The sequence below is a fragment of the Gymnogyps californianus genome, chromosome 2, assembly GCF_018139145.2.
Source record: "Gymnogyps californianus isolate 813 chromosome 2, ASM1813914v2, whole genome shotgun sequence".
Lineage (NCBI taxonomy): Eukaryota > Metazoa > Chordata > Aves > Accipitriformes > Cathartidae > Gymnogyps > Gymnogyps californianus.
The window spans coordinates 10,245,257-10,257,325 of record NC_059472.1 but is presented as its reverse complement, the minus strand read 5'-3'; the positions used below and the strand labels follow the sequence as shown (position 1 = coordinate 10,257,325).

At 36.4% G+C, this 12,069-nt stretch overlaps 1 protein-coding gene across 6 annotated transcripts in view; it reads right to left on the bottom strand.

Moving 5' to 3' along the window:
• Positions 1-734: 734 nt before the first annotated feature.
• The window catches only part of CYRIB (CYFIP related Rac1 interactor B), a 99,553-nt gene continuing 88,218 nt past the window's right edge, over positions 735-12,069 (bottom strand). For all 6 annotated transcript variants that reach the window (XM_050891727.1, XM_050891731.1, XM_050891726.1 and 3 more), the window contains 9 exons: positions 11,668-11,789; positions 9,863-9,968; positions 8,655-8,791; positions 7,933-8,010; positions 7,718-7,834; positions 6,517-6,596; positions 5,194-5,320; positions 4,313-4,383; positions 735-1,525 (listed from right to left, as the gene is read on the bottom strand). In XM_050891727.1, the coding sequence (XP_050747684.1) occupies positions 1,462-1,525; positions 4,313-4,383; positions 5,194-5,320; positions 6,517-6,596; positions 7,718-7,834; positions 7,933-8,010; positions 8,655-8,791; positions 9,863-9,968; positions 11,668-11,789 (902 nt within the window). In that variant the 3' untranslated portion in view covers positions 735-1,461. The remainder of the gene's footprint in view (positions 1,526-4,312; positions 4,384-5,193; positions 5,321-6,516; positions 6,597-7,717; positions 7,835-7,932; positions 8,011-8,654; positions 8,792-9,862; positions 9,969-11,667; positions 11,790-12,069) is intronic.

Genomic DNA, 12,069 nt, shown 5'->3' with positions numbered 1-12,069 from the left:
AGCTGAGGGTGTTCACACCTGCCTGCAGGTTTCATATCTCCTTTCCAGAACACTGACAACTCATTTTAGGCATAATCACAACAGCACCACACACACGAGGTGCACCAATGTTTGCCCATCAATGCAAAACGTGCCGTTTCCCAGAGATGTTCTTTCTAGTAATTCTCAGTTCTTGTTTTCCCCTTCAATTCTTCCCCTCCCCAAAAGATTTTCCTCACTAACCTATCAAAGCTTAACACTTGTTCTGTTAAAATGCTAGCCAAACAGGAAACATTATTTAGTATGCTAAGATTATTCAGATTTTACACACAGTTCAAAATATCTAGATCCACTGGTATACAGAGAGAGGGAAGTTAATCTCCCCACCATTGGTACGGAAAGAGCCAAACTGGCAGCCTGATCTGGAACATCATTTCTGATGACTGTGCTGAGATTTCAACATGGGTAGCCAAGATGCAGGTTCTTCAGCGATGTCCACTGGGATCTATATGAATTGCACAGAGTTCTTCCCCCCAAACCCTGTACAAGTAATATTTCTGGGACAGGGAAGCAGCACAGAGAGGAGAGCAAGAACCCTGAAACATGCTAGGCTTAAATCAGTGGATTAGACTAGTGGTTACTGGTAATGAAACAGCAGAGTTTTCACTATATAAAATTTATAAATTTATTTTTTTTGTAAAAATCCAAAGAGCACGAAGACATCTCACTCAAAATACTGGTAAATCAAACCACACTTAGAAAAATGAAAGCTGATTTTATTATCTTATCCACAGCCAATCATTTGACATGAACATGCATACGTAATTTTGCTACGCACACACCACAGTTTAACGTTAGTTATTAAAGGTTAAACATACAACATACATCCTTACAAAAATGAGTCAAAATGCAAACGTAACTTTTAAACAAAACAGTTTTTACTCATTTAAAAAAACCTTTGTGTTGGGTACCATTTTGTACACAGTTAATTTAAACAAATCTGCTTTTAGTTTCCTCATGGTTGCACATGAAAATAAGCTGCAATAGAAAATGAAGTCATCAAGGGATTTTTAAATAGCAGAAGTAGGCAGTCTTGCCATGCAGAAGAAGCAATATTAAATATTAGTTTTTCAAAAAAAGAAAAAAACCACAAGTTTAAAAATATTTAGTTCAAGTCACAAATCTTTCCCCAGTACAGAGAAATCCAAATGCAACGCATAATTAGCTGCCACTTAGGATGGCTATTCTGAAAAGTAGAAATACTTTCCAGAATTGATAATTTTCATTGATTTGGCACAGAAAAGAAGTCTGAGCTTACTTAAGAACAAGAAAGTGATTAAAAAAGGGTAAACAGGAAGACAGAAAATAAAAAGCAAGAATGAACGAGATAGTAGTTGCAATCACTAAAAAAAAAAGTATCTGTGCATCTCAGTCATTGCAGAATACTGTCTGTCTACAGCAGGTGCGAATTCCAGGTAATTGTTATTGCAACATGGATTTAATTTGCTTGGAGGTAGTCTCATCATTCAAATGCTTTGTTGTGTACCTAAACACAGAAATAAAAATCAATTTGAGAAGAGAATGGATGCTATTTTACTTTGGCTTAAAAAATACATAATTTCTTTGTTTATGGCTCAACCTGACTGTACCAGAGTAAAACCCTCAGCCACTGACCATCACCCACTCCACGGTTACCAAGTACACAAATCCGACTTTCTGATCAGAAAATGATCAAAAATCAATCAGAATGATAACCCCACAGCCTTGCACCAAGGGGAGTTAAAAACAAGCCTCAGCTGGATGTTGGCTTTCGTGCTGATCGGCCATTTCATAGTAAATTCATGTTACCACTTGTGATAGGTAATTATCAATAAGACTTCCTATGGACAGATACCTCAGTTAACATCTTCAGATAAAACACAGCTTCAGAAATTTTTCTTCAAAACTTCCAGTGACCAAACCTTTCTAAGATCCCTCAATGAGAACGGATTTAATTGCTTTTCAGCCTAATTTCCTGCTTAGTTAAGTAACAGTGCTGCTAAAACTAAAGAGTATACACATGTGTTTATTCCAGCCCCTTCCCCCTTCAAAATTCTCTAGGACATTAGCACATTTTTAAATCACTACAAAAAACTTAGTCATCTCCTATTTCAAAAGAAAGTACTGTATAACCCTCAATGCTGGCTTCTTTGTATGATTAATTTCCCTGATCTTCCTTCCCTAACTGTAATCTAAAAGCAAGTAAAAACTTATTCTGTAATTTAAATTTAACATGTTAAATTAGCATTTTCATTGTTATCCACAATTGCAGTGATATTTTAGTCGTTCACTTGAAGAATATACAATGACTTTTTGTTTTGAAAATTAGTATCAATATAGATTTCAGCACTTCTTGGTAATTTATACTTTCCACAAACAAGAGGCCTAATGTTTTCTAAAATCCTGAAAAGTTACTGCACTTGGTATTCTGCCCATGTGAAAAAGCTGAACATGATTACAATACTTACACACATTTCAAATTATAAACAGCTATCTCCCTCCAAAATCCATACTACCTTCCATTTGCTTTTAAGACACATTATCTATCTCTTGAGAAAACACAAGAACTTCTAACACTCCTCCAGAATCAAAGACTTAGATTTGGACTTAATTTCTCATGACATCATCTTGAATCTGCTTTCACCACACAGGCACATAGCAGCTTACCTCTGCATCTCTTCCTAACAATTCCAAATGTGATTTTAAAAAGATTTAAATATCCTACCCAAACGAGTAATCAAATGTATGAAACCAGGACTGTTAAAGTATGTATGCATGAAATGGGTTGGTGTGGTGAAAGGTCAGCATGACAGCACAGACTGAATTTACACCACTAACCACAAAATAACGCACAACTGAGTGAGAACCTGAACTACAATTCCCATGTACTTTAATGTGTCAACCATGATGGGGAAAAATGGGGTACCAGTAAAGATCGGTGTTCCTTTGCAACTGCAATCACAATAAATTAGTCAGAAAATAAATGCTAATATAGCATTTTCCCTCTGGAAGCTTGTGTTTTTACTGATCACCATCTCAAAGACTGATCAAATACAGAAGGTTCAGCGATGAATAACAAAGTGATTTAGGCATGGAAATACTCATATGAAGTCTCAAATTAAGCTCAGATTTATTTTTTTTTCTTTAGCTAACGATCTGAAAAAACTTGGCAAGTGAAATCACTTATAATACCACATTATTTCACTTCTTACCACATCTTAACACACACACACAAAAAAGAGGGCAAATGAAATCAAAGCAGTTTCACTACAGATAAGAAAAACAAAGTACAACTGCACACTTCCACACAAGACAAACTAAAGCTTCCACATTTCAAAGTGAGTGCATGAATAACAATACCCAGTTACAGTTAACTGTTACCAAAGTAATATGATACTGTTTCATGTAAGGAGGAGAATGAAGCCTTCATCTGCCTATCACATTTTGGCACTTCTTGCCACTCCTCTGATGCTGGACACTCACATGAAGAATACGTTACTGACTACAGTTACACCTTTATGACCCAAATTAGCAGTTTTTAGGTTTCTATACAGAATTATTAATTTTTATTTATCTCTCCAATTAATGTGGCAACTTCTTGTCTCGTCTATTCTACAGCAAAAACATTGAGACTCTTGCCTTAAGCACCTCCCTATAAATGCTTTCTGAAAGGAGCAATTTCTAGTTACTTAGCAAAAAACTACCTGCCTTACACGTCTGAAGCTATGTGCAAAACAAACAAAAAAAAAAATCACATGAAACTACTCTTATATTCTACTAATAATAAATAAAATCATTAAGCCATGGTCAAACCACACACAGCTCAGAATACAGCCAATGCACACTAATCGAGCCATTTCTTTGCTGGCACAAATCACAGTGAGCATGCTGCAGCTGCTCATTTGCTTATTTGGTAGTTCAGTCAGTAGATGTGATCACAGTTAACTTCTAGTTAGCTTTTAGTATGTATTATATTTTGTCATCAGTTTTAACTTCAGGTACAATGTCTACTCTGTCATGCTTACCTCTACAGATTCATTCTTAACCTGCATGCAGCTAAAGTATGCAAAAAGTTACCTTAGAATGAACAACCGCAAGTTTACGACCTAGCTTTTAAAACACAGTAGCTTCTTCATGCATTTCTGTCTCAAGACACATTTGAAAAGAAGCCTGCAATAACCACACTCACCTTTTATCTGTAACACTGACTGAATACTTCGCTGCTGAAGGAAATGCCCTAGACAATTTATGGAAAATTCACACAAAAATATTTCAAATAAAAGAATAAGGGTACCTGAGAGCATTTAGAAGGCCTTCTACACTGTTAGGAGGCTGGTCTTTAAGAACTTTGATGCATCCTTTCATCTAGGAGTTAAAAAAATTATACAATTTTTTTCATGCTAATACCTTCTAAGTTTACAGAAGTGTTTTATATTCAGTTTGTCAGAGAGAAAAAAGTATTTAAAAATTGCAGCAGTGTAAAGACATTTTCTTGATATTAGGAAGGAATTCAGCTTTCAGTATTACATTTTCCTGTGACAGAATGGCTTAGCTACTTAAAAATCTGCACATCTTTAGACAATGCAACTTCAATGTCAAGCTCTGCTTTATCAACCTTTAAAAAAAGGAACTGAAAACAGAAGTCTTTGTTTATCATAAATCCATTAAGAATGATTACATTGAACCAGTGAAATGATGACAAACTGTAGCTAATACAATGGGATAATAGTCCATTTGAAGCAACCATGAAGCAGCATACCGTGACGGCATGTATTCCATAGGCTTACTATCAAACAACAGCAGAAAGTTAGAGACTTGAAGACTGGTGCATGATGAACCTAGCTGTTTACCAGACAGTGAGGAACAAGCCAGATGCCATTGTTATTTCCAGTCATTCTGATTTGGATCTTTCAACACAACTACTGTTTACAAGTATTTCAAGACACTACCTGAATTCCATCAAAACAGATTTTTCATGACCTAACAATGACCATTTATGTGTCTGAAGGGCTAGTTTGTGCTTCTCACTACTGATGTATATGGTTTGCTAACAACTACCACTATCCATTTAGCATCAATCCGAAGTGTACATCTGCTACTAGAACCTGGAGAACAGAAAAGGAGCCTACACACAATTTAAATACTCAAAAGATTATTTAGTAACAATAAACTTACATCAATTTTTGAAGTTTTGGCAAAAGCGCCCACCGGATGCACGTGGTCATAGAGTATGATGACACCCACCATTACCCTCAGACAGAACGATACTGTTTCCTCATTTGTAAACCTGCTTCTATATTCACTGTAATTTAAAAACACAGATTGTTATCTATCAAACGTAAGATAAGAGTACATACTAGTAACACCCAAAATAAGATTAAAGAGAAAAATCCTACTATAAATCCTCAGAAAAAAAAAAAAAACCCACACAAACAAAAACCCCAAAACCCACCAACCCCACAACCTTTTGAGAGTTTTCCTTTTTCCTTTCAATAACCAGCCTACGAGTCAGACCACTGCCTAGAAAGAGTTATCTGGAGATTAACAAAGATTCTCAAACTTAAAATAGTGCCCTGCTGGTACACCATTTCAGGTATTTCCCCCACCACACCCCCCCCGGGGGAAAAAAAAAAAAAAAAAAAAAAAAAAAGATTAAACAATACATGCTAACTTTGCTTACAATGCTTCCTGCCCTTTTCCCCGCCACCCTCTAGTATACACACAACCCAAACTTCTGATTCGGGGTGGGGGGGAGACCAAAAAAAGTAAGCTTAATGAACAAGACTTAACTACTTTCTTGAATGGGACAGACCATTCCTAAGAAGGGTAAGAATTTAAATGTCCGGATCTCTTAATGTGCTCCAAAACAAATGTCCTGCGGTATTTGGACAGAAACTTATTTAAATAAGACATACCTCACGCCTGAGTAATTTTACTAATGGGAAACTATTTAGAACCCAGAAGAAACAGATAAAAAACCCAAAGTTTAGTGTGACTTTTTGTTCATACTCCCAGTGCCTCTCAAATTTACAGCAGACAATAGACTGCCTTCGTGCCTAAAACTCGTCTCATAATTCCCCAGACAGGGGCACTGTAATTTTGTTACAGCCATCAGCCAAGCCAGCTTGCAAGGAGGTACCATCCAAGGCATTGCCCATAACCCCTCTTTCAGGAGGCCCTAGGCAATCACGCTCAAATAGTATATTTTCCTGAATTATACATGAGAAAACCATTTATAAAGAGTGCCAAGAGGCTGTCTAGCTTTCATAGCCATTCTATTTTTAAAATATTAATATGTTCAGAAAAGTAGACTGCATGATTTGCATGGCTAGCAAAATGAGACAAGTTAGTTTCATGTCAAGGTAAACAACTAAGTTGGTAAAAAGAAAACACCATAGCTCCTAATTACCCCAATGATATTTCTTTCACCTTATGCATCACAAGTCATGTCAAATACAGAGATGATTCATACACAATACAGGCACTGTTTATACTCACGGGGTTTCCAGCATGACCCTGCACACACTAGCCATGGTGCTTAAGCAATCTGTAGTATTCTCTATCGGTAAATTTTTATTCTGCAGAAGAAGATAAACAGTTTCCAATTCAATTATTGTGAAATATTATACTACAAAACCTAAATCAAATCAGTGATCTGCTGGCATGGCAATGTGGAGGAATTAAAAACATCAACACAGCTATAGTAAGTTGGGTAGCCTCACACTGGTTTTTAAAAATGTAACAATATAGATTAACTTACAGAGCAAAGTCTACCATATAGGTTTTGTTTGCTTGTTTGTAGTTAAAGAAATACACCATTGACACTATTGACTTTTGGGAAGTTTTAAAGGAATCATCTAACCTGCTCTTTAAAGACAGAAATTTCTGTAGCCAAATACATGCATCTGCTGCAATAGTAAGACTTAAAATTGTTGCAGACAAACACCTCAAAGAAATGTAAAATAAGAGGCCATTTTTCTCAAGGCATTTCAAGTGTAAAGCAGAACCTGGGAAAAAATATTAAAAGACAAATGTATCTTTGTATTAATCATGTAATGTACAATTATTTTTTATTAAGAAATAGTGTGCAGAATTGCGTGTAAGACAAAAATCATCACAGTTATCAGAAGACAAGCACAATACTTGTAGTGACTGGATTTTACCACTAGTATTTATTTAGTTAAAGATAAACAGGGATGTGTCAAAATGTTGGAATACTTTTCCAGTTCAGGTTCCTCCCCTATTCTGCAATAATGTAAGTATACTTGACTTTACACAGCAAAACAAAAGTGTCTTGGGAAGGAGAAAAGGAAGCTACATTACAATTCCATTCCCTATTTCAAGCACAGAGAATCAAGCTGTTTCCCTTTCAATTTTCTGAAGTTTCTGCTCTAAACCACCACCAAAATGCAGGCAACATACTCACCTCTCCCACTTCTCTCCTTGAGGAAGGCTATCGCTACCAATGTCGTAATTCTATCCATTAACTTTTTCTGACACATCCACAAGGTGGCTAGCTGAACTTTCTCTAACCTCTATGGCATCCGAGAAAGATACTTTATGTTTCTTTAGGCTCCAAAAAACAAGTTTGATTTCTAGATGCCAGATTAAGCCTGGTAAGAGTTTTGTGTTCCAAAATTATGTCTGGCCCTGCAGTGCTTTGAAGTACACTATCCAAGCCATAGATTTATACTCTTACCTCTGACACAAACTTTGTTGTAGCATCACTTAAGGTTTTCAACATAGGTGTTGCTTCAGCGTAAAATAAAGACATTCTGTTTGCCAACTCATTATTTACTTCATTTTCTCCCTCTGCCTATAAAACAGAAGGAAAAAAGAATTTAGTTGTTCTGTACATGAAAAAGATACGTGGTAGTATAAGATTACATTTCATCTCATCCAAGGGTTACCTACTGGGACATTGTTAATCCTCATACGGCTCAGAGTTCTTCTATAGTAGCTGAAGTCATTCTGTATAGCAGGATTTGTCATCTATATAGATACAGAAGCAAAAGAGTTGTGACGAACTCAAGAAAAATATAAGGACAAGTCTTCATAAAATGTAATACTGAGAACAGGAAAATATTCAGCCTTCTGAAGTAAAAAAGCCTGCGACCTTGGGAAGTGATTTGTAGAACATAAAGCTTTCTGGTTAAGTTCTTAGACTTTTCAGAACAAGATCTAACAAGAGCAAGAAAAGGAGTAGTCTCCTAATTAGGAGTTTGAAATTAGTAGGTTAAAAAAATGGCTTTGCTAGTTTGACTCCAAGGATCAGACCAGCAAATTAATATCATTTCAGCTTAGCTCTTTGCACATTAGCAAGAAAATAGCTGGACTATGGGTGTGCACATACTAAAAGCAGCAGCATTATCCCAAGAGAGATGCCAAATTCGGATGAAGAAACATGATTAATATGAACTGAAATATAACAAGTGCCTAAAGCTAGTATGATATTTCATCCACTTTCCAGTTTAATCTGACTCTAGGTCATGCGAACAAGCCAAGCACAGCAGATATTTAGGTATCTACTACGTGCTCTATTCTAGAACAGAACACAACACAACCCAGACCGCTTCAGTAAATAGACTTGTTTTCTTTTTGCTAGCCTTTGTGCTTACAAAATTACAAGTTCTTACCTTGAGCTCATCAAATCGGAGTGTGAAGTGAAGAATTTCTGCAAACTGCTTAGCAAGAGCCTGCTCTCGCTCCAGGTGTTGCGTTGGTGAATATGGAGTGCTTGTCAGGGCTCCCAACAGACCTCGCAATCCTGCCTCTTAAATGAGAGGAGAATATTTTGCAATATACAACTACACCTGCTTCTTATATCTCTGTTGACTGATATTCTGCATGCTAGACTTAAAATATACATCTGCCAAAATACATAGTAATTAATAATAAAGGGGCTTGATGAATTGCTTCTATGTGCCACTGTTATTGTATTTACTTACAAACTGCTGTAAAGACCAGCTCTAATCAGACACCCACGAAAAAACTTCTTGAAAAGTTTTATTCAAGCTTTGTCTGCAACATTTGTGTAACAAACATATTTCAATAACCTGTGTTAGCAGACTGCAGCCTTTAAGATAACACAGAATTCAAGAGGTACATACCTATCAGCAGAAGTCATGTTTTATTTGTTTTTAAGATAAACTTATAATCCAACTTCCTGCTCATCTTCTTCAGAAAAATACCTCACCTCTTCAACAAAGCAGAACTTGCCTGCAAAAAGCTTCCATTTTTTGAGCTCATTTTTTCATGAGCTATGCTAATAACTGTCTCAAAGTGAGGTAACAACAGATAGTTTGTGAAAAAACAAATCAAGTCTAATAGGCTTTATCAGCTTACACACAACATCAGTCAAGTTGGTTTTGTAAGAGGCATGAAGCGCCATCTTAAGTATTGCATCTGCATGAACCAAGACCAGGCATTTCCACAGACCAAATTATTTCTGGTGTTTGAGGGGGGAATACTACAGTCATTTTTAAGTACTCTTGGTATCAGAAACATTAACTGAATTCATTCCCAATGAATTAGTCTACTAATTTTCAAAACAATCACCTGGTTAGTGCTTTCCAGTGTTACTAAAGGGGTAGAGAAAGAGCATGACAAGTATGCTCCCATTCTCTCTCTCCTCTCAGGTAACCACTGAAGTAAGTTTGGTTTCACATGCAAGAAGGTAGTACACAGATATAAATAAGATCCAATCCAGTGTATGGAAGGAATCTATGCAATACGAGCTTTTATCTACTAACAAGGGGTTGACCTAGATGTGATCACATCTCAATATGCCAAATGTATTAATTAATGAAGACAAAAAACCCCAAGTTAATACCATTCCACTTACCTAGTCTTTGAGAAAATTCATAGAATTTCTTTAGTTTGCCTACTAGTGGAACAACTGCACCCCATGCCTTCTCTTGCAGCTTCTCATCACTGGGATGCTGTATTGCCTTAAATTAGAAAAAAAGAGGAAAAAAGTATGCTTAGATTAAGAATAATTGATACACTACTGAAAAAAAAAAAATCTGTGCAGGGAAATTGTTTGAAGAGCTAGGAATTAAAAATTCTATCTACTCAGAAGTTTCCAGTTGAGAGACAAGCCTGTACTAACCCATGTCTGTCCCAAAAAGCTCTATAAACTTGTGTTGAAAATAAGTATCCTGAACAGGAAAACAACTTGGAGTATAAAGAAATTGTTAAAAATAAAGCTACACAAATAAGAAAATTTACATAACCAGATCTAGTTAATTAAAATCAACATCTTTATTGGGGTACCTCCAAGCAAAAAAGTTTAGTGATCAAAGCCTCATCCTAATGTTGGTATCTATCAACAATTTCTGAATTTGTGAAGGAAAAACAAGACAAAACAAATTTGCTGTGAAATTCAGGCTAAATATTACAGTAGGAACACTTATCAACAACATAAAGCACCACCAAGACATGGTGCCTACCAGAGCTTTGAGGTATATATGTATAGACCTTGTCTTTACAGTAAGCTTCCCAGACAGATAAAGCCTTTACTTCAATCTCTCCAGGTTTTTATGATAGAAACTAGACTACTTAGCAACTGAAAATTATTAAGAAAACAGAAATAAAAATGCTTATAACTCTCCTGCTGCACCTTCACGGCCAAGTCCTTGATTCCAAAATCTGTTTCAGTCAACCCTGGGCTGTGAGTTGCAGCACACTCCTTTCTGGTCCCTAGCAAGTTTCCTTCCTGCGATGTCTACCTGCTCTCAGGACTGTCTCTCTTCTTTCTCCATGGGAGCTGCAGGCTTCCTTGCTGAGACACACATTCCTGCCCGATCTACAGCCTCTCCCTGAATATGCTCCTTCCTTGAAGAACAAGTAAGCTATCTCCCCTCCTAAGGGTTTTGTGTGATACAGTTACCCTTCTTAAACCTACCTTATGGATTCAACAGAGAGAAAAGCTCATGGTACTTTAATTAAAGCTGAATGGCTAAGAGTATCTCAAATTCATCTGGAGTGAGCAGAGGCTCCTTGTATCTAATAGTATTTCTTAGAGTATGTTACAGCGAGTAACTCCTCACTTTAGGAGCAAAGCAGCCCCCATTGCTGCAACTGAGGAAGAAGGGAAGAGGGTTGAGAGAGTATTTATTCCACCCTTTCTTAAAGGTAAAGGAAAAATGGAGTGACACACTGTACAGAAACTTTGCTTCTGTTCCAAACATCTACTTTAGTAAATAAAAGCCAATTAAAAGGGATTGAAAACGAGATGCCTTTTGTGTTAGGATTACCACACATCAGACTTCTCCAATTAGCGTACAAAAAGATGTCGACACTACTCAATATTGCACTGTAGTCACGCCACGCACTTTCCAAATTCACCACTAACTCAAGAAGAGCTTATGTGGGAATATAAAGAAAAATCAATAGCAACAATTCCATAAAAAGTTTGAGATGCATCATTTGCTATTACATATGTGCATTAATATTATTGAAACAAGCAACATCTGTTTTGCTGTTAAAAAGGAACATTCCAGAGCAGAAATTCAAGACAGCAATTTTAATAGACAACATGCTCTGCCAAAACAGCTCCTGCAAGCAAAGTTAAAATCTAGCAGTATTTGGTTAGGATCAGACAATGAACAACCACAGGTTGTGCACAATCATAACGCTCTAGCTCACCTCTCGTATTTCATGGCCAGCTCCTCTATATGACTGCAAGTCTTCCAGTATTCCTTCTGCATCCTTTAACACTACATTCACCTGATTATAAATTTCCTTTTCAGATTCTGTAGGTTGGGCATCTAAACAGTAGAACATATTAAATATATATATATTTAACAACAATATGGAATTCAATAGGCACACGATCACCTACGGAACAAATTCTTCATGCAGCAACTCATCAAGAATTTTCATTCTCTGAAGAGCTACTACAACTTATGAGGAAGTCCAAGAGACTAATTGTATTAATTTTAGTAATCTTTTAGCTTCATTCAGCATCCCAAAAATCCACCTGGTATCTATCCTTCCTGACTTATTTAAAATTGAGTTAGGAGAAGAAATCCTGACAAGTTGTCTTTA